Source organism: Sapajus apella, unplaced genomic scaffold (genome assembly GCF_009761245.1).
Source record: "Sapajus apella isolate SASKATOON/1434 unplaced genomic scaffold, GSC_monkey_1.0 scaffold14, whole genome shotgun sequence".
NCBI classification, from domain to species: Eukaryota; Metazoa; Chordata; class Mammalia; order Primates; family Cebidae; genus Sapajus; species Sapajus apella.
In genome coordinates this window covers 16,884,363-16,905,737 of record NW_022436954.1, presented here as the reverse complement: position 1 = coordinate 16,905,737, position 21,375 = coordinate 16,884,363, and the positions used below count along the sequence as shown (strand labels likewise).

General features: G+C 59.3%; 3 protein-coding genes across 17 annotated transcripts in view; 1 reads left to right on the top strand and 2 right to left on the bottom strand.

The window, feature by feature from the left end:
- The first annotated feature begins 108 nt into the window (after positions 1 to 108).
- On the top strand, positions 109 to 3,296 carry MDK (midkine). Of its 3 annotated transcripts, none has more exons than XM_032283468.1 (5): positions 109 to 585; positions 1,536 to 1,612; positions 1,773 to 1,943; positions 2,062 to 2,223; positions 2,942 to 3,296. In XM_032283468.1, exons 2-5 carry the CDS (start codon positions 1,537 to 1,539, stop codon positions 2,965 to 2,967), a joined length of 435 nt encoding a protein of 144 aa, XP_032139359.1. In that variant the 5' UTR covers positions 109 to 585; position 1,536; the 3' UTR covers positions 2,968 to 3,296. The 3 variants fall into 3 exon arrangements, with proteins under 3 accessions (XP_032139359.1, XP_032139360.1, XP_032139358.1); XM_032283469.1 differs by lacking the exon at positions 109 to 585 and adding an exon at positions 623 to 722; XM_032283467.1 differs by lacking the exon at positions 109 to 585 and adding an exon at positions 1,106 to 1,223.
- Positions 3,275 to 11,589, bottom strand: CHRM4 (cholinergic receptor muscarinic 4). 2 transcript variants are annotated; one of them, XM_032283466.1, is made up of 2 exons: positions 11,350 to 11,589; positions 3,275 to 6,008 (listed from the first exon to the last, which is right to left on the bottom strand). In XM_032283466.1, exon 2 carries the CDS (start codon positions 5,974 to 5,976, stop codon positions 4,537 to 4,539), a length of 1,440 nt encoding a protein of 479 aa, XP_032139357.1. In that variant the 5' UTR covers positions 5,977 to 6,008; positions 11,350 to 11,589; the 3' UTR covers positions 3,275 to 4,536. The 2 variants fall into 2 exon arrangements, with proteins under 2 accessions (XP_032139357.1, XP_032139356.1); XM_032283465.1 differs by having other exon boundaries at positions 11,438 to 11,516.
- A 4,575-nt stretch (positions 11,590 to 16,164) lies between these two features.
- Positions 16,165 to 21,375, bottom strand: part of AMBRA1 (autophagy and beclin 1 regulator 1) — a 178,220-nt gene continuing 173,009 nt past the window's right edge. For all 12 annotated transcript variants that reach the window (XM_032283447.1, XM_032283449.1, XM_032283440.1 and 9 more), the window contains one exon: positions 16,165 to 17,715. In XM_032283447.1, coding sequence (XP_032139338.1) covers positions 17,222 to 17,715 — 494 coding nt within the window. In that variant the 3' untranslated portion in view covers positions 16,165 to 17,221. The remainder of the gene's footprint in view (positions 17,716 to 21,375) is intronic.

Here is a 21,375-nt window from a genome sequence, read left to right as displayed (position 1 = left end):
TGCGGGGGAGGTCTAACAAGCAGCGGGGGCTGCCGGGTTGTCCTCGGGGTGGGGACTGGACGCCGTCGACAGCACCTTCCCTGGGCCCAGGTTCCTGACCTCTGCCCAGCGGCCGAGCTCGTCGGGGCAGGGGCCGGGGGCGGGGCCGATCCCTCCAGCTTCCCGCTTCCCGCGGGGAACAACAATGAAAGTGAAAGAGGGGTGGGGCGGGGGCGAGCCCAGGCTCTGTGGCCCATGTGCCCTATGACCTTGAGCAAGCCCCTCCCCCAGGCCTCGGGGGCTCTCCTGGTTTGGAGGGACCAGGCGAGGCGATGCCGCAGGCCCGGGGTCAAAGCGGGTGGGCTTTTGCAGCGGCCGCTGTGGCTGGGTCTGGAACTTCTCAGACGGCTCCTGTCAGCGCGAAGTTTCACCAAATCCAGACCTGCGGGCTCCTCCCCCAAGACCCCCACTCGCCGCCCCTCAAGCCTGTGCTCCCGGAAAGGCGGTGGGCACCCGCACTCGTGGCTTTCTCTGGGGACCCGGGTCTCAGACTCCCCCGGCAGCACAGCAAAACGCCTCCCTGCCCACCCACGGAAACAGGCCCAGGTGGGGCCGCGCCCCCTCCCCAGCAGCCAGCGGGGCTCCAGGGCTGAGCCCGCCGTGGGAGGGGAGCGGGCCCGGCGAGTTATACGGGCGCGGGGGTCTGCGTGCCCTGCTCGTCCCCAGCGGAGGCTCCGCGGCCGGCCAGGGAAGTGGCGGCCTGAGAACGGCCAGGGACCTGACGTCTGGCAGGGGACGACCCGGGATGGGGGTCAGTGGGCGGCGGTGCAGGAAGCCCGAGTGGGCCGGGAACGGGTGTGCGCGGGCGGGACGAGGCCTGGGGCTAGGAGACCCCGGCTCGGAAGATGGGTCCGGGAAGGGCCGCCGTCGCAGTGCAGAGGGCACCGGCTGGGCGAGACGAGGCGAGGGCGCGGGGCTGGGTGCAAGGACGCGGGAGCTGAAGCGAGGGGTCGCAGGCGAGAGCGGGGGCGGGGACGCCGTGGTCGGGGGCGGTGCGGGTTTGAGTGGAGGGGGCGGGGCGGGTCCTTCCCTGGGGGGTGGGGAGAGGGGGCGGGGGCCCATGTGACCGGCTCAGACCGGTTCTGGAGACAAAAGGGGCCGCAGAGGCCGGAGCGGGACAGGCCTGGCGCGGGAGGGAACGAAGTAACGCAAGCAGCGAGCGAGCGAGCGCACGGCCGCCCCAGGTCCGCCCGGCCGCGGCCGATCTGAGGGCTGGGGGCTGGGGGCTGAAGGCTGAGGGCTGGGGGCTGGGGGCTGGGGGCGGGGGGAGGGGTCCGAGCTGCGTCCTGGGCTCGATGCGTCCCCCGGGAGTCGCCTCCCGGCGGTGCGTCCGGGCCAACAGCGAGGGGCCGGCCCCAAGTCCTCCCACAGCCGCCACCTTAGTAGCCCGACTGGAGGCCTGGAAAGTGGGGCACGCAGGGGTGGGAGGGCCCTGCACGCGGTCCCCGATGGGGAAAGGGACGGGACAGGGACTCTGACTCGCGCTCTCCCCCCAGGATGCAGCACCGAGGCTTCCTCCTCCTCTCTCTCTTTGCTCTGTTGGCGCTCACCTCCGCGGTGGCCAAAAAGAAAGGTGATGAGGGATGATCGAAGGCGGGCTGGGAACGGGCAGGCGAGGCTCCGCCACCTCCGGGCTGGGCCCTCCGGGTTCCCAGCCTGGAACTCCAGGAGGGCGGCCCCCGAGGGAGTCTCTCCATGCACCGGTCCTGAACTCTGTTCCCCGCGCGTTGTAGACAAGGTGAAGAAGGACGGCCCGGGGATAGAGTGCGCGGAGGAGTGGGCCTGGGGGCCCTGCACCCCCAGCAGCAAGGATTGCGGCGTGGGTTTTCGCGAGGGCAGCTGCGGGGCCCAGACCCAGCGCATCCGGTGCAGGATTCCCTGCAACTGGAAGAAGGAGTTTGGAGGTGAGGCGGGGCGCAGGCGAAGGGCAGGAGGGGGGGCACAGCCTCGCCGAAGGCGGGGCAGACTCGTAGAGGGAGGCCGCGGGCTGTGCAGCGCTGACCCAGGCCGCTCTCCCGCCAGCCGACTGCAAATACAAGTTTGAGAACTGGGGTGCGTGTGATGGGGGCACTGGCACCAAAGTCCGCCAGGGCACACTGAAGAAGGCGCGCTACAATGCCCAGTGCCAGGAGACCATCCGCGTGACCAAGCCCTGCACCCCCAAGACCAAAGCCAAGGCCAAAGGTCAGTGAGAGGAGAAGGGGGTGGGGCTGTCGCAGAGGGGTGCTCCCCCTGCCCCGCGCCTGTGAGGAGACTTCCAGGTTAAACCTTAAGTTTTGAGTCCTGGTCAGTGGCTTCCTGACATCGCCTCACTCGACTATCCCGCCTGGAAAAGTCTAGAGATGGGCAGTACAAGAGGGCCCGCAGGTGGTGCTGGGGACATAAATCCTCCCTGGCCCAATTAGGGACCAACTCAAACTACTCCATTGGAGCATCTGGATTAGGACCCAGAGAAAGTGCCCTGGAACGGCTGGCCTTTGTCAGCTCTCCAGCCACGGGCAGCATTCGGTCAGTTCTGCCCTTTCCAGTGTAGGGAGGAGGTTGGGGGGACCCTGGGCCTCTCTTAGCTTACTCCTGACTCAGTCCAGCGAGGCCGGCAGGGCAGGGGTGAATCTGCCCGCCTCTCAGGTGAGGAGGCTGAGGCTGTCCAGGGCTGCTGTGACCAGGATCGGGCCTAGGAACTTGAAGCTTTTCTGATCCCAAGTGGAAATAGGAAGCTGGGGGTGTCTGATGTCCACATCACAATGGCTGCCCCATCCCCTACTTCCGGGTCAGCTGATCGGAAACCACTAGGGGGCAGAATCTCCCCCTTCCCTGATGCCGCGTGTTTGTGGAGCGGGCGGTCTGCAGTGGGTCGCCCTAAACGCTGATATGGTATTAATATTTCTTTCTTGTTTTACAGCCAAGAAAGGGAAGGGAAAGGACTAGAGGCCAAGCCTGGATGCTGAGGAGCCCCTTGTGTTACCTGGGGCCTGGCCCACGCCCATCCTTTCCCTGGCCTGAGATATGACCCGCCAGTGCCTTCTGTCTGCTTGTTAGCTTTAATCAATCATACCCTGCCTTGTCCCTTTCACTCCCCAGCCCCACCCCTAAGTGCCCAAAGTGAGGAGGGACAAGGGATTCTGGGAAGCCTGAGCCTTCCCCAGAGCAATGTGAGTCCCAGAGCCCACTTTGTTTTTCCCCACGATTCCATTACTAAGAAACACATTAAATAAACTGAATTTTTCCCCCAATAAAAGCTTTTCTTTTTTAATATATAAAAGCCCCATCCCAAGGAATTTGCTGTGGAAATGTGTCTGGGGAGGGGAAGCTGGGGAGAAAGACCAGGCTGCAGGGACTGGTGGATTTCAGGTGGTTGGAGGCCTGGTGGTGGGTGCTCCCCAGAGCTCATGGAAAAAGAACCATTTCAAAAATTTCTTCCAGGGCCCCTGAAAGGGTGCCCCCCCATCAAATCCCCTAAGCCTTTCAGTCCTCATCTCTCCCAGGGACCAGGGCTGGGTAAGGGAACCTGGCTGACTCACCGGAACCACCACACCCATCTCAACCTCGCCCAGTCAAAGGTCAATCAGGAAGGTTCTACCCATGGGGGGCAGTAGGTGTGGGGGTTGAGTGCCTACCTCACTGCCCACCCCCACTGTCACGGAAACCCGAGGTCGACCCCTTTCCTCTTGCCTGTGTGACCCAGGCCTCCTTCACCTTCCAGAGGCCAGAGGGTGAGAGGTTTGAAGAGAGCAGATGGGAACGCTGCCCACCACAGCCTCACCCTGACTTGGTGTGTGACCTGGGACAGCCTTCCAAGGCTGGGGCGGCAGGGGGCTGTCTTCCGAATAAGTGGACCACCCTCGGCTCAGCCTGGGATTGCAGGAGGCCAGACCTCAGTTTCTGAGAGAGAACCCCTGACCTCCCCGCTGCCCCATCTTACTGTGACAAGGGCAGTGCTGCTGGGGTTGGGGGGACCTGGCCTCCATCATGCCCACCCAGAACCTGGCTACGCAGCTGCAGCCAGAGGAGATTTCTGCCCCTGGAGTGGGATTAGGGGAGAGGGGACTGAGCCTACATGCGGGGTGCAGGGGGGCAGAAAGCACCGATTACAGCAGAATGGGGGACCCCACCCCTCCATGCCCTTCCCAAGCCTCCTTCCAAGCACTGGCCCCTTTGTTCCTCCCGAGGGGGCCCTGGACTTCGGCCCCCTCCAGATGTCCATTCTTCCAGCTCTGCTGATGGTTGGTCACAGTGGGGCAGGCGCCCACCCAGGCCAGTGCCAAGGCCACAGAGGTGGGCCAGGCAGCCCCAGTTCAGCAGACACTCCCTGGGGTGAGCCTCCTCAGCCTGAGCAGAGATCTGATCTCTGAATACAGCCAGAGCCTCTTCTGAACTTCCTCTTCAGCAAACGCGAACACGGAATGGTGCCTGCAACTCTTCCCCACAGCAGGTGAGCCGTGTGGGCCCCCAGCACACACACGCAACCCCAGCACCTCCTAGAGCACTCCTGCCTGCCTACCTGGCAGTGCCAATATTCCGATACTGGCACAACAGCAGGTGCCGGAAGGTCTTTTTAAAGGTGGCATTGCAGAGAGCGTAGCAGGCGGGGTTGATGGTGCTGTTGACGTAGCAGAGCCAGTAGCCGATGGACCACACCGTGTCAGGGATGCAGCTCTGGCAGAAGGTGTTCACCAGGACCATGACGTTGTAGGGTGTCCAGGTGAGGATGAAGGCTAGCAGAATGGCAAAGATGGTCCGTGTCACCTTGCGCTCCCGGGCCGCCATCTGCCGCTTCTTGCGCACCTGGTTGCGAGCGATGCTGGCGAACTTGCGGGCCACGTTGGCCGCGGGACGCATGCCGGCCGGCGTGGCAGGCACAATCTCGATGGCTGTCACGCACTCATTGCCCGTCTGCTTCGTCACAATCTGGATCTTGGACCATTTGGAGGCTGGGTTGAGGGCCCGAGGCTGCAGGGGAGGGGCGGGCATGGCAGGCGTGGTGGCCTCTGTGGTGGACAGCTCTGTGGCTGGGCGTTCCTTGGTGTTCTGTGTGGCACTGCCTGAGCTGGACTCATTGGAAGTGTCCTTGTCAGCCACGGGGCGTGGCGGTGGTGGCAGCGCCGGTGGGGGGGCCTCCTCCAGCTTGCCGTTGTGCAGGTCCTCCCGGGCGGCCTCCCCGGGCGGGGGCTTCTTGACGCTCTGCTTCATCAGCGGGCTCTTGAGGAAGGCCAGCGTCTTGGCTTTCTTCTCCTTCGGGCCTTCGGGCCGGTGCTTGTGGACCCGGCTGCGACTGGCTAGGGAGATGTGGATGTACAGCACCGTCATGATGACCACAGGCAGGTAGAAGGCAGCGATGGCTGTGCCGAAGGTCACTGCCGGGTTGGACAGGAACTGGATGAAGCATTGGTTGTCGGGCACCGTCCGCTTGCCCACCACAAACTGCCAGAACAAGATGGCAGGCGCCCAGAGCACGAAGGACAGGACCCAGGCGGCAGCAATCATGAGGCCTGCCATCTTGGTGGTGCGCCGGGCGGGGTAGGTGAGGGGCTTGGTGACGCAGAAGTAGCGGTCAAAGCTGATGATGAGAAGGTTCATGACGGAGGCATTGCTCACCACGTAGTCTAGGGCCAGCCACAGGTCGCAGACCACGGCGCCCAGGGGCCAGTAGCCCTTGATGATGTACACGGTGTAGAGGTTCATGGAGAAGGCGCCGATGATGAGGTCAGCACACGCCAGGCTGAAGAGGAAGTAGTTGTTGACTGTCTGCAGCTGCCTGTTGACCTTGATGGACAGCATCACCAGGATGTTGCCCACGACAGTCACCAGGCTCAGGGAGCCTGTCACCGTGGCGATGAAGACCATTTCCACCGTCTCATAGCGGTTGTGGGTTGACGACGTGACCAGGCGCACGGACTGATTGCCCGAGCTGGCATTGACGGGTGTGAAGTTGGCCATGCTGGTTAGCAGGGAAGGGGGGTAGCCCGTGTCTGGGGAGGAAGGGGAGAGAAAAGCGTGAATTGCAGAAGAGGATGGTGGGGTGGGGAGGTTGTGCACAGGTACACTGGCATCAAAGGGACAGAGGGACATTCTCTGGCAGACCTTAAGAGAACTCTGTCCTGCCATCCCTCATTTGTCCTTTCATTCAACATTAATTGAGCACCCACTATGTGCCAAGCACTGTTCAGGGTGCTGTGGCTACAGAAGTGAATAAGACACACATGGCCCCTGCCTCATGGGGGGAGACATGCAAACACGTGAACTACAAAAAAAGCTCTAGAAAGAAAATAAGGCAGGTGATGGGAGAGTGAGTCAGAAGGCAGGACGGGCACGACTCCGTGCTGGGTGATCAGGGAAGGCCTCACCCACCGGGTCATCTGGGTGATGAGGAGGCAGCCACAGGAGCTGCAGAGAGTGGCCCCACCAAGGGTGGTGGCCACAGTGCAGGCCCAGAGGCAGCGTGAGGCTTAGACAGAGGCCGGTGTCAGGGGAGCCCAGGGAAGCAAGAGGAGGAGGAGAGTGGTCCCAGAGGTCCCCCAGCATGTGGGCGCTGGAGAGACATGTTCCTTCATCCATTTACCCCTTGGTCATTTCTTAACACCTGCTCTCTAACCCCTGCAGAAGGCACTGAGACAAAGGCAATAACAGGGGTATCTATGGGCACCCGACACTGACACTGACGGCCTACTAAGTGTCAGACACCTTTGACACTTAAAAAAGCGGGGGGCGGCATGGTGGCTCACACCTGTAATCACAGCACTTTGGGAGGCTGAGGCAGGCAGGCAGATCACAAGGTCAGGAGATAAAGACCATCTTGGCTAACACAGTGAAACCCTGTCTCTACCAAAAAAAAAAAAAAAAATTAGCTGGGCATGGTGGCACATGCACATGTCTGTGGTCCCATCTACTTGGGAGGCTGAGGCAGGAGAATTGCTTGAACCCAAGAGGCGGAGGTTGCAGTGAGCCGAGATCCCGCCACTGCACTCCAGCCTGAGAAACAGAGCAAGGCTCCATCTCAAAAAAAGGAAAAAAAAAAAATTGGCTTATCCCCTTTCCTGGAGGAACAAGAAAAAAAAGGGGGGGGGGAGTGTCTATTTATTTATTTATTTATTTGTAGAGACAGGGTCTTGCTATGTTGCCCAGGCTGGTCTAGAACTCCCGATCAAGCCATCCTCCCACCTCCTGAGTAGCTGGAATTCCAGGCGCCACCATGTCTGGCAACAATTTTTATAGTGTTAATTCATTTCATCCTCACAACAAACCTATGAGGTAGATACCACTGTATCTTTTTCTTGACTACTTACAGATGGGGAAACTGAGGTACGGAGATGTTAAAAGCCTGACTGAGGTTTCACAGCTTCTTGGTCATGTCGCATTGTGTTGCTGGTAGGGATGCGTGCAGGCAGGGGTGGAGAGAGGAAGGCGTTCTGGTAACTGACAGCTCTGGCTACGGAGGCCAAAGAGCTCAGAAGGCAGAAGGTTGTGCAGGGACCAGAGGTGGTGCATGGAGCTGGGCACCCCGAGAGGAGGAGAGTCCCTGCAAAAGGGGCTTCGGGAGGTAACCGCCACTGTCGAATCCCCTTCCTGGAGCCCTCAGCTCCAGCCACAGGGCAGGCAGCTGGGAGGGGGCAGTGCAGGGGTCACTAGGGGCTATCAGAGACCCCTGAAGCCCAACTGGGGACCAGTGAGGTGAACGGATTGTCCCAGAGGGAAGAGCAGGGCTGCCACAGCCTCCTCTTCCCTCTGAAGCCCACTCGGCACACCAGCAGCGCCCTAGCTGGAGTCCCCACCGCAGGCCCTTCCCTGAGCCTGCCCTCCCTCCCACCAGGCTCCTCTTAGCTCTCCTCCCCCTCTTCCTCTTCCCTCCATGTGAGGGAGGCCCACGCCAGCTCCGAGTGCCAGGGCAGCCGCTCAGCCCAGCCTCCTTCACACCCGCCAACACACACACCGCTCCACAGACGCACGCGGGCCCATCACAGCCACGCCAGCCCAGCAGGCATGGTCGGATACGCAGTTCTGTGCGTCTGTGTGTGAGAGGAAGAGAGGGCGCGGCAGCCCGCTGTGGAGGAAGGAGCACTAACCCCTAGCCTGCGCTCCGGCTGTGTGTCCTGAGACAAGCCACCTCGCCTTCCTGTGCCTCTTTCTCATTTGCAGAAGACAGGATCCTGTCCTGGGAGATCCTGCCTAGCAGCTATAGGGATCAGCACCTAAACTTGATCTTCATACATAAACACGAAAATTCACTGCCGGCTGGGGCCAAGGGCCAGGGTAACCGCCCAGGTCTGGCCCCAGCCCTCCTACTCCACCATGGCAGATACAGACCCAGCCTCCTTGCCTGACAGTTCAAGTTCTGTTCTAAATCCTTGTAGGAGGAGAGGCTGAGTGCAGGTATTGTCACCCCCAAGGTCACACAACGAGTCAAGGGCAAAGACCAGATACTGCCCTCTCTTGGGGCTCCTGACAACCCCATTCAGCTCCAAGAGCCTCTGAAATAGCAGCTCAGGTGTCCCTCTCTGAGCTGTCCCCTCCAGCACCAGGAGGCTGCCCTCCCCCTAGCATTCACGAGCTGGAAGGGAGAGGGCAGGCAGGGGCAATCAGTCAGCCAGCCCCAAGGAAACTCACTTTAGCCTCCCAGGGCAGAATACAGGCCAACAGGATGATAACAAACGGGCTGGAGGTGCAGAATGTGAAAACATAATAGCTCTTGTTTATTGAGTGTTAACTATGCGTCAGGAACCCCTCTGAGCTTTTAATATAGATTATCTGGTTTAATCCTTACAGCAGCCTGAAAAGGCAGGTATCATTAGTCTCCTCATCTTACAGATGTAAATATCCTCTTATAGATGAGGATAATGTTAATCAACTGGCCCCAACTCACCGGGTTTGGAAGTAAGGGTGGGGGCAGGAGAAGAACCCGGGAACCTCCTTCTTAAGTCCAAGGTGCTACTGCTCAGAGTTGACCTACTGCCTCCGCTCCCCTCCCCACCGGAAAACCACACAACTGAGGTACTGTTCAGGAGAGGCTTGGGTAGGGTCCCCTCGCATTCCTGCTGGCTTCTCGACTTAGCTTTCCCAGAAGACAAGCGATGTCTTGTCTTCTCCCAGATCCTGGCGGCCGGGTTGAGCCGGGACCACAGTATGGCCGGTGGTTAAGTCCTGCTCTTGGCCTGCGTGAGGGAGCTGCCAGGTGCTGACGGGGCGAGGCTCAGGGTCTCCCCGACTCAGCCCCGCCCCAGCTGTCGTCTTTTTGGACACCTCGGGGTCACCCGCAGACATTCCCACCGCAGGCCCCTCTGGCGCGTTTCCCTGGAATCCAGATGCGCCTGGGATCTGGGGAGCGAGCCGCCGCCGCCGCAGGGGCTGTGCGCACCGCTAGATGGCAGTGTCGGTCGCTGGTGCCCGCTCAGGACCTAGACCGTGCGGCCGCCGTTCGCCACTGCCCCCAACTCCAATTCGATTGCGAACCCAGAGGATCCCCCAGGCAGAGCTTCCCAGGGAAGGGACGTGGGGTCCCCTCGCCAGGCCCTTCGGGACGCCGCCCCGGAGCTGCCCTCCGCTCCGCGCGGGGTTCTCGGGTGGGAAAGTTGAGGGCGCCCGGATTCCACCCGGCACCCGGCGAGGAACGTGTGGGCGGGAGCGCGAGTGCGAGTTCTGTTTGTGTGTGCCTACGGGGGAGCGCGAGTAGACGCTAGTAGCTGTCTGCATGTGCGTGTGTGTGCGCACGGCCACGCCTGGATACCAGTGCGCCCGTGAGAGCGCGTGAGCATGCCGCGCCGTGTGGACACGTGCATGTGCACGCGTGTGCGTGCCTAGGGTGCTGTGGCCGGGAGGATGCACACGGTTCGGGTGCCTCTACACCTGTGGGCTTGCATGCACACGCAAATGCAGGGCCGACAGTGGGTGACCGGTCACATTCCAAACGCCCCTGCCGGGAGACTCCGCCAGACCTTAGCTGTCCGCCTGGGCGCGGAGAGAGAGGGTCGGGCCAGGAGCCTGCATCCAGATTGCGCCTGTCCTGTGGATGGATAAGTGTCGTGCGGACAGGACAAGGAGGCCAGACTACACTAAGGGCTGCGACGGGCCACCTAACTTTGGGGAGGCCGTCTTAGCCCAGTGCCCAGAGGTGTCCAAGTCCTCAAAGATGTGGCAGAGAGTCCCAGCCTCAGACTGACATCTGTCGAGGGGCCGCTGAGACACTCGCCCAACCCGGCCTTAAGGGACATCAGGCAGGCTCAGCTTTGAGAGCCCCTAAGAGGCGTTATCGCCAAAAGACGCCCAGTCTTGAGGCGAGAGGACACCGGCAGTGCAACCACCCACAAGGCAGAGGCCCAGACAGAGCTCGGGTCAGGCGAGTGCAAGACTCTTGTCCCCCGCTCCTCACCCTGCACCCTACCCCAGAGGCACTGTCTAGCCCCCGCGACCAAAGTGGGCAGCCAGTTTCTCACGCTAGGGTCGGGCGGGCCTCGAGGGCCGGGTTTTCCTGGGCCATCTGGAGGCTCCTCCACGTCTCTGCCATGGTCGAAGGAGCCCTGGCTCTCCGGTGCCCCGCCCTCCCTCCAACCCCCTAGCACGCAGTTCCTGCAGCCTCTGGGCGTGGGCACTGTGCTTTCCCGAGTCCTCGACCCCCTCTTCCCCGGGAGAGACCGGAGTGGGTGCTCCGGGCGTCCGTGGGGTGGTTTGGGGCGTAGGTCTTCGGTTCTTGGGCATTCACTCCATTGCTCTGGGAAGGCTGTGGCCCCTGGAGCGGTAGAGGAGACTCCGGAGTTCAAGGGAGGGAGAGGCGAAGATTTGGCACCGACATTGTGCCCAACACTTCCGTTGCGGGGCCGGGGTGGGGGGGACTGGAGCTGGAAGACCCCGGGTCGGAGGCTGGGCAGCAGCGGGGGGTAGTCCCGGAGTGGGGGAGGGGTACCGGGGAGGGCTGGGGTGTTTTCCGTCGGGGCTCAAGGTCGTAGAAGGAAGACTCCAGGGACCGGAGTGGGCTGGCGGCGCGGGGGCAAGGGGGCAGAGGGAGAAGGAGGGCGGGGAGACGGCGGGAAAAGGGCTCTTTTGGGGCTTCAGCGCCCGGCGCCCCACAGAGCCGCCAGTGGGAGGGTTGGAGTACCGAGTCCCACCCCCGACGGCTGCCCCTGGCTCCGTAGGGTCTGTGGGCGGGCACTCTCCCGCCTCCGACATCCTGGATGCCCACCCCTTCCCACGGGCGCACCTGGAGAAGCCTCCGAGAGACCCCGGCCTTGCTTCCAGCGGGGTCCCCCAGCCCCGGCCCTCTGCAGCTCCCGGCACCTCGCTCGCCCCGGAGGGGTTCTGGCGCCCAGTCCCAGTCGAACCCACCTCTGGGGAGCCTCAGAGCGTCCCGGGGACCTGCTTCCTGCTCTTCCCGGCGAGCCCCCCGCCCCCGCGCCGCCGCGGAGCCACTTACCCGCCGCCTCTGCCCCGCTCCCCTCGCGCCAGACAGACGGCGGGACGGACGCGCGGCCCCGCGGGCCAGCGGGGCGGGCGGCCGGGCCGAGGGCCGGGGGCGGGGACGGGGTGTCGAGGGGCGGCCCCTGCTCCGCCCGCAGCTCCCGGCGCTGTGGCTCCGACTCGCGCTCACGCTCGCACTTTTCCCCGAGCCGCGTGATGTCACGAGGAAGCAGCCAATCGTGGCGGGGCCGCGCCGCCCGCCCCGGGCCGGTCACCCGGCGGCGACGCGCGGGGGTCACCACCCGGGGCGTCGGAGACCCCGGCGGTCCGCGCCCCTCCCGGAGGCCGGCCGGCAGCTCCCTGCCGGGGTACCGAGGGCGCCGCTCACGGCCGGCGGCGAAGGGGAGCAGGGGGCGCTGCCCTCCGGGGGGTGGGGTGTCCGCGTTGTCATGGGGACGCGGCGCCCCCTCGCGGGCTGGGGAGGGAGCTGGCAGCGGGTCCGGCCGCGCTCCCGCCTCCACCCTGACCGCACTCCCTGGACCCTGAGCTATTTTCGCGCCTCTACGGACCTCAGCGCCCTGCGCGGCCCCGCTCGCGGTTTGGCCGCGAGGCGCCCAAGTCTGACCCCAGCGGGAGGCTGCGAGTGGGTGGGGCGGGCTGCGCCGCCAGGGCTCCGTCGGGGCCGAGGGCCCGGAGCTCCAGCCGCGCAGCTATGTGCCGGCCCGGCAACCCGCGAGGAGGGGCGCCGTCGGGGCCTGGGGAAGCGCAGGAGCGGGTGGACAGGCGAGGGTCGGCCGGGAAGGAAGGAGCCCACCGCGGACCACTCGCCCGCACCCGCTCGGGTCCCTGCTCGGCGCTCCAGGCCGGGGAAGGGGCGCGCCCCCGCTCTCCCAGCCCCGGGATGGGACGCGCCGCCCGTCCAGCCGCAGCCTGGACCGCGAGTTCACCGCAGCCTGTGAGGGACAGCCAGTTGCCCAAGGTCACCAGGGCCGGAGCGCGGGACAAGACCCCGGAGAGCGGGCGGCCAGTCTCAGAGGTCTCTGGGAACCCGCACGGGCCGGAGCCTCAGGACGCCGGGCCTCGCCCCAGCCGGGCCGACAGCGGGGCGGCTTCAGCACCTCGGAGAGCTCCCGGCGCTCCGGCCCGGCGGCCTCTCGGGTCTGATCCTGCTCCGGCGCTCGGCTCCCTCCGAGAGCGCCCTTCTGAGCGCCCGCCAGGGTCGGACGCACCCCACCGCTTCCAGGACCGAGGCCTGTAACCCAAAATCTCATTGCAAACATTTGATTAACCTTAAGAAGTCTGGTTTCTTCTTTTCGGGGAAACAACTCGAGACCCTCCCTCGAGGGCCAGAGGTGGTGGTTGTGGGGTTGCGATTGCGGGGGCGGCCGTGGAGAAGAGGCAGGAGCCTCTTGGCAAAGAAAGGGAGGGAACCCGAGCAGAAGTCGGCGCTGCGGGGCTGTCGGTGTGGGGTTCTCCACTCTGAACCCGGAAGTGGAGGTCGGGTCCCCAGAGCTCCCGAGTGCGAGGGCTGGGGTTGGCAGGAGTTGAGAACTTCAGGGCTGGGGTTGGTTGGTTGGAGTAGGAAGCCATCTTCTGTTGTTACAAGAATGATCGGATCTCTCAGGACCTCATAACTGGGGATGAAAGAAGCACTACTGTTCTTGCCCCACTTCACAAATAAGGAAAGTTGGTTTATAAGACCCTAAGACTGCAGTCCTGCACCTGTTCCACTTTGCCATGTCCCTCCCAGGGCCCAAAAGAGTGTGGTACTCCTTGGAGGAGGTGGGGGTTGTGGAGGAGGAAGGCAGATCCTTAAAACAGTCCGATGAGAAAACAAGCAAGGCCAAGGATGGGAGGCTGCAGATACCAGACATGCCTCCAGCTACTAACCCCAGCTCTTCCAGAAGCTGGCAGGCACAGTCACTTTAATTTCTCCACAATCCCTGCTGTGAAGGGGCTTTTGACCTCCTGCAATCTCCCAAACACAAGAACCCACTGTGGAACCCTGGAGAGCCGAGCTGGGAAAAAGGGGACCTGATGGTTTCTCTGCTCTGCCTTTGATGCCACTAGGTTAACAGACAAGTAACAGAATTTCTATGAACCTATTCCCTCATCTCCAGAAGGGACTGCCCCTATCTTTGCCCTGCTGACGCCACAACCTTGTGATGTTTGAGGGGCCTGCAAAGATTTTACCACCAGAGAGGCTCTGTCATTGGGCAAGGGCTTTCTAAGGAAAGGAGTTGGTATGGGGACAGGAAGGTGTTGACAAGGGCCTCCAATGGGGTTGGGGGAGGATGGCTGGCACCATCCAGAGACAGCAGAGGCAAGGCCAGGCAGCTCTAAATTTGGACCACCTCAGCTGGGTGGTGGCTTATGCCCATAATCCCAGCACTTTGGGAGGCCGAGGCTGGCAGATCACTTGAGGTCAGGAGTTTGAGACCAGCCTGGCCAACAAGGTGACACCCTGCCTCTAATAAAAATACAAAATTAGCTGTGTGTGGTGGCACACATCTGTAATCCCAGCTGCTCAGGAGGCTGAGGCACGAGAATCGCTTGAACTTAGGAGGCAGAGGTTGCAGTGAGCCGAGATTGTGCCACTGCACTCCAGCCTGGGCAACAGAGTGAGACTCCATGTCAAAACAAACAGAAAACAAAAATTTTGGATCACCTCATCCCTAGGGGCCTCCTCATACCCTTTTCCCCAAAGCAACAGAAAAAATCAGGGTCCCATTTTTTCTCCTACACCTCATCTTCCTTCTGTAGAAATGACAGTGGCTGGCTGTGTGCCCAGGAATCATACACGACCTGGTTCAAACCCTGGCTCTGCCAGTTAATTGTGTGCTTTGGGAGTAGGGATAACAGCAGTAACGGCCTCAGAATCTTTTTTGAGTGGTTTACATTAAACAAATTAACAGGACCCATTATCGGACCAAGGAATTCTTCCTCCTACGGGCAGTGGGGAAAGGATGTGGGGCAGTGGGCTCCCTTCTCCTTCCAGCCTTCAATGTTTAGCTCAAATCCCACTTTAAAAAAAAAAAGAGAGATAGGGTTTCACTTTATTGCCCAGGCTGGACTTGGACTCCTATGCTCAAGTGATCCTCCTGGCTCAGCCTCCCAAGTAGTTTAGGACTACAGGTGCCTAAATCCCACCTGTGAAAAGGAGGCCTGCCCTAACCACTTGTGTGCTCTCTGGGCTTGAATGATTCCAGAGCACAGAGCTAGAAGTAACCTTGAGGTTGTGTAGTACAAGCCCTTCATCCTAACAAGGGAAAGTGAAGCCCAGAAAAGGCAAGCGGCTTGCCCAAAGTCACACAGCTAAGTGATGTGTCTTACAGTCCAGAGTCCACTGTTACACGTAATTTTCTAGAAAGTGAGTCTTGCCATGGTTTTGTATTTCATTATTTTTTGAGTTGGAGTTTTGCTCGTCGCCCAGGCTGGAGTGCAGTGGCATGATTTCGGCTCACTGCCACCTCCGCCTCCTGGGTTCAAGCGATTCTCCTGCCTCGGCCTCCTGAGTAGCTGGGATTACAGCATGTGCCACCACACCCAGCTAATTTTTGTATTTTTAGTAGAGACAAGGTTCCTCCACGTTGGTCAGGCTGGTCTCAAACTCCCAACCTCGGGTGATCCGACCACCTTGGCCTCCCAAAGTGCTGGGATTACAGGCATGAGCCACTGCACCTGGCTGATGGTTTTGTATTTCTTGCGGATTTATCTTTTGGTTTTTGTCTCTTTTGGAGCAGAATCTGAAATTCTGTGGCCAGAATTGGCATCAAGGACAGATTTGGTTGCACACACACACACACACACACACACACACACACAAAATACTCAAAAGTACATGCTGCTAGCAAAAAGCCCTAGTGTTGCTTGGATTTTCTTTTATGGCTCTTAAAGAGTTGGGACAAATATCCTTGTCCCACTTGAGACAGAGTCTCGCTCTGTTGCCCAGGCTAGAATGCAGTGGCGTGGTCTCCCCTCATTGCAACCTTTGCCTCCGGGATTCAAGCGGTTCTTGTGCCTCAGCCTCTCCAGTAGCTAGGATTACAGGTACCTGCCACCACGCCCGGCTAATTTTTTGTATTTTTAGTAGAGATAGGGTTTTCACCATGTTGGCCAGGCTGGTCTCAAACTCCTGACCTCAAGTGATCCACCCATCTTGGCCTCCCAAGGTGCTGAGATTACAGGTGTGAGCCATCGCACCTGGCCAGCTGGAAGCTTTCAAGCAGCCAAAGCCCGTAAACAGAGCTGGCCTTTCGGCCACTGGAGGGAAGACACAGCAAGAGAGACCTGAGCAGCTAGCCATTGACACCTTGCCTGTAGACAGGACCAAGCCCATCCACCTACCTGGCAGGCTGGACACCTGCTGTGTGCACTTTTCCAGGACTGGAGGGGATCCAGCTTTCTGGCCAGTTACATCACTTCAGGACTGTAGTCCTGGGTGGAAACCTATTAGGATGAACAGCCTTCGATCATTCCTATATGCCCACCTGCCACTGGAGAGTGGTCCCAGTCTGTAGCAGGCCCCCGGGAAGAAGGAAGTGGTGGCATGAAGTGGTATGAAGCAGAGGTGGCAGCCCTCACCTGACCAGCTCTGGTGAAGGGGTCAGATGGGTCCACTGCACCCCACTGGCACCAGAAACAGTGCTGGGGGAACTGGGCCTGACTCAGTTCAGTACCCCTCGTTTCCCAATCCCCACCCCTCCCCCAGCCTCCGTGGAAATAAATGAGAGAGGAGCCTGGTGAGGGGCATGTCATCATTTTAATGATGTGATCTTTGGTGTTTCCCTCATTAGCTGTAGACCATCCCCTCTTCTCCCAACACAATGCTTCTATGATGAGTTACAGACAGAAAGAAAATCACATTTTCATACTAAAAACAAAATGATCAGAGCCTTGATTTCGCCACTAGAAACTACACGTACAGTTAAGAGTCCACATGCAACACCGTAAGTCACAGACTGAGACCTCACATTCTGACCTGGCGTCTCCTCCCCTCCCCCAGCCTTGGGCTAGCTTTGGCCTAGGCTCAGGTAATACTGATACCCACAGGCGCTGCTCTGAGGGTCTTGGGGGGAGGAGGAGACTGGTGGACAAGCCCTGGGGGCCGGCCAGCCTACACCCCCGACTCCTGAGTGAGGACCTGCCCACTGTCCCTTGACTCCATCCTGTATCAGGCAAGCAGGCCGCCCCCTTACTCCACAGTAGTCCCCTATTGGTAAATTCCGGAAGTCCCTGTCCTCAGGAATCTGGGAGCCTGGCCCGACCCCTGTTGGTTTCAGTGGGGTAAGACGACGAAGAGAGGCTGAAGCTCTGGAAGGCTCAGAGTTGGAGGTGGTTTCTCTGGGCCAGGCCACTCCTCCTGTTTCTGGGCTCCTGGTGGCCCTGCCCACCCAACAGGTGGACAGGGCAAAGCTGCCCCACGGGCCTCTGCTCAGGATGACTGGCCCAGATCTGGAAGACTGTTCACACTCTGGAGGCTCTCTGTCCAGGGTTGAGTCCCCTGAGCCCATGTTACTAGGAGAAAGTGGGGTGCCTGGCAGAGATACCCACTTGCTCCTCCATTCACATTAAGCCCACAGTGTGGCTCTCCTGGGCTCCAGATCCTGGAAGGTTCTAATTCCCTGAGGCAGGCCTTGCCCATTCGACTGCCTCATGCCCACTGACCTCCTCTCCACCCCGACCCTCCTCCTGTTCCCTGACGCAGCCAGCAGCTCTTCCGCATGTCCAGTTCCCAGTCAGCTGTGAGGTCTGGTTTCTGCTTGGCGGTTGGAGGGGAGGCACCAGTGCAATGCTTTCTCTACCTGTTCCGTGGTTCTCCCCTGGGGCCTGCAGAGTCCCCCCTGCTGCTGCCCCCATCCGGAAGGTGGTTGTTATTGGTCAAGTCGCAGTGGAGGGTCGGTCCCTCAGCGCTGGGAAGGGAAACAGGAATAGGGACAGGGGAGGAAGAGGGCAGGGTTGGCTGGGTTGGCTCCCGCCCAGGGGTACCAGGCTGGTCCCAGGAAGCTGTCCGGGGGCTTAGGCCCCGCTCTGCTAGTTGCCTGGGCTCTGGAAGCAGTCCCCGAGAGGTGGAGGGCTGGGGTGAGGAGGTGCGGGCGACGCCAGGTTCAGTGCCTGTCTGAGAGCTTCGGTGAATGCGGTGGCTGACAATGATGTTGTTGCCGAAGCCGCCCATGGAAGCCATGGTGGTGCTCTGCTCCCGCTGCACCACGGCCGTCATGCCGCCCTCCGCCATCAGCCTCTGGATCCTGCTGAGCGCATCTTCTCCACTGGCACCATACTCTGAGCCCTCACCTGGCAGGTACAAAGCAGAAGAGAGCAAATTGGCTGCTGGTCTGGGGCTCTGAGGCAGGCGGCAGTCACTGGTACCAGCTGGGGGATTCTTGACTAAATGCAGGATAGAGAAAGACTCACTCTAACACTGTGAAAACCAATCTGAGTCTTGAAAAAGCTAGACAAAACTCCCCAAATGATCACAATCTGTACTTCTGTTTTACTGGTGAGGAAACTGAGGCCTAGGATGGCCAGCTAAGAGGTAGCACTGGCCCAGAAGGCAGGAAGTTGGCTTCAGTGAGTTCTCAGTACCAGTGGAAGCTTAGCATGCAAGGAGCAGGTTTAGACAGCTGGCTTTGTCTGTCCCTGTTGTGGAAACTCAGCAGACCTAAGGCTGGGCTGGGGTATGCCACCCTTCCTCTGGAAAAGAGTAGGTACCCTATGGGTGTGGCCCAAAGGGAAACAGTCTGCTCTGCTTCATTACAACACTGTCTTCCTTCAGTGTAGTTCTAGGTTACCTCTTCAAAGCCCCTGAGGAAGCTGAGAGATTTTATTTTGTTTTGACATAGCCTCACTCTGTTGCCCAGACTGGAGTGCAGTGGCGCTAATCTCAGCTCACTGCAACCTCTGCCTCTGGGGATTTTCATGCCTCAGCCTCCCGAGTAGCTGGGATTACAACATGTGCCACCACACCCAGCCTAATTTTTGTACTTTTAGTAGAGATGGGGTTTCCTCCTGTTGGCCAGGCTGGTCTCGAACTCCTGACCTCAGGTGATCCACCTGCCTTGGCCACCCAAAGTGCTAGACTTAACAGGAGTAAGTCACCACACCTGGCCATATTTATTTATTTTTTTAAAACAGAGTTTCACTGTTGTTGCCTAGGCTGGAGTGCAATGGCACGATCTTGGCTCACTGCAACCTCCACCTCCCAGGTTCAAGCCATTCTCCCACCTCAGCCTCCTGAGTAGCTGAGATTACAGGTGCCTGCCACCACTGCAGACGGAGTTTCGCCATGTTAGCTAGGGAGCCTTGAACTCCTGACCTCAAGTGATCCGCCCACCTCAGCCCCCTAAAGTGCTGGGATTACAGGTGTGAGCCACCACATCCAGCTTTCATTTGTTTTTTTTGCTTTTTGAGACGGAGTTTTGCTCTTGTCACCCAGGCTGGCTCACTGCAACCTCTGCCTCCCGGGTTCAAGTGATTCTCCTGCCTCAGCCTCCCAGGTAGCTGGGATTACAGGCATGTGCCACCACACCCAGCTAATTTTTCTGTTTTTGTTTTTTTGAGAGGGAGTCTCACGCTGTCGCCCAGGCTGGAGTGTAGTGGCGCCATCTCGGCTAACTGCAACCTCCACCTCCTGGGTTCAAGCAATTTTCCTGCCTCAGCCTCCCGAGCAGCTAGGATTATAGGTGCCCACCACATCTGGCTAATTTTTTGTATTTTTAGTAGAGAAGGGGTTCCACCATGTTGGCCAGGCTGCTTGATCCTCCCACATCTAGGCTTCTCAAAGTGCTGGGATCACAGGCACGAGCCACTGCACCTGGCCAGAAGTTGAGAGTTTTCGCTGTTCCCTGGAAGGGCTGTTTCCTTCTCTTCTTTCCCTTTACCCACTAGTCTTCACAAACTATTGCCCAGCTACTGTTCTCCTGGGCTCAATGCCTGATGCCGTATTTCCCTGGAGAGAGGCAGCTGACCAGCACAGGCCCCAAGCTTCAACCTGCAGGCCTGGGGAGGGAGAGAAGGATCTGTCTCCTGCCCCCTCTCCAGAAAGGCCTGAGCATTCCCTTGTGTGGGAACAGAAAAGACTAAGGCTCAAATCTCAGCTCTGTCACTTACTTGCTGGGTGACCTTGAGAAAGTCCCTAGCATCTACCTTGCACAGTGCTGGAGAGAGAAAAGGAGCACACATCCCAAGCACTTGGACAATAGTGCCTGCTGGGATTAGCTTGGGGTCTGCAGCAGTGGAGCTCTGTCCCTGAGGGACCACCCCTCCAGCCTTCTGCTCAGCTCTTGGTAGGGTGAAAACCAGACCAAGTCCATGAGCAACTATGATAAAGGCTCCCAGACTGCGAGGGATGGCCCCACTGAACTGCCAATTTGTCTCTATCAGCTACTTGCTGGCCTGTTTGGGATTTTGCAGTTTTGGGGCTTTTGATGATGAGTTTTCTTTCCTTCTGGGGTACTTCCCACCAGCCATTTTTACGAGACTTTCTTTGCTCCCCTAACCCCATCCAGTCCTTCTCACTGCCTGCCTCATTAGAGTTGGATTTCCAGGCCGGCCAGTTTCATAGCTTAGTGAGATCTCTCACCCATCTTGCTAGTGCTTGGCAGCCTCATGCTACTAGTTCTTTCTACAGGTCTTTTCTTCCCCCCACTTTTTTTTTTTTTGAGACTAGGTCTCGCTGTGTCACCTATACTGGAATGCAGTGGTACAAACACGGCTCACTGCAGCTTCAGCCTCTCGGGTGCAAGCTCTCCACCCACCTCAGCCTCCTGAGTATTTGGGACTACAGGCATGCACCACCACACCTGGCTCATTGTTTGTACTTTTTGTAGAGACAGGGTTTCGCCATGTTGCTCAGGCTGGTCTTGAACTCCTGGGATCAAGCAATCCTCCCGCCTTGGCCTCTCAAAGTGCTGGGATTCCATGCACGAGGAGCTGCACCCAGCCCGTCTCAGACGATCTTCCTCAGCATTATGTCCTGCTCTTGCTTTTCGCAACGTCCCCTGATAAACCCTGCCCTCCACCCCTCAAGGTGGCCACCCTTCCCCACTTCCTCCTGGAATGCTTGGTTCCAGCTCCCAGGGCAGAAGAAGAGAAAACCTGAAGGGCTCTAAGAGTACTGGGTCACCCCCATCTTCTCTCAGTGGAAAAAGTCTTCTAACAGTGGGGCAGAGGGTAAGAGGAAAAAGGTCAACCTACAGCCTCAGTAACCCTGGGAGCCAACGGGCTGCCTGGAGAGGCCCCCCGGGGCCCTCCCTGTGCTCATTGTGGCACCACTGCTTTCTAAGAACTCTGCGCACTGAAGCCGTCCCAACACAGTCTGGGCCGTGCTGTGGCTGGCCTGCAGCCTGCTGGCATTGGAGTGCACTGTGCCAGTCTCTGTGCCTGGTGAACTCCCTGCTCTTTTTTCTTTTTTTTCCAGACAGAGTCTCACTTTTGTTGCCTGCCAAGGCTGGAGTGCAGTGGTACAATCTTAGCTCACTGCAACCTCTACTTCCCGGGTTCAAGCAATTCTCCTGCCTCAGTCTCCCAAGTAGCTGGAATTACAGGTGCCTGTCACAACACTTGGCTAATTTTTTTTTTTTTTTTTTTTTTTGTATTTTTAGTAGAGATGGGGTTTCACCATGCTGGCCAGACTGGTCTTGAACTCCTGACCTCAGGTGATCCACCCGCCTTGGCCTCCTAAAGTGCTGGGATTACAAGCATGAGCCACCATGCCCAGCTAGCTTTTTTTCTTTCTTTTTTCTTTTCTTTTTTTTTGAGATAGAGTCTCACTCTGTCACCCAGGCTGTAGTGCAATGGCAGGATCTCAGCTCACTGCAACCTCTACCTCTCAGGTTCAAGTGATTCTCCTGTCTCAGCCTCCTGAGCAGCTGGAACTACAGGTGTGTGTCACCATGCCTGGCTAGTTTTTGTATTTTTAGTAGAGACAGGGTTACACCAAGCTGGCCAGGCTCA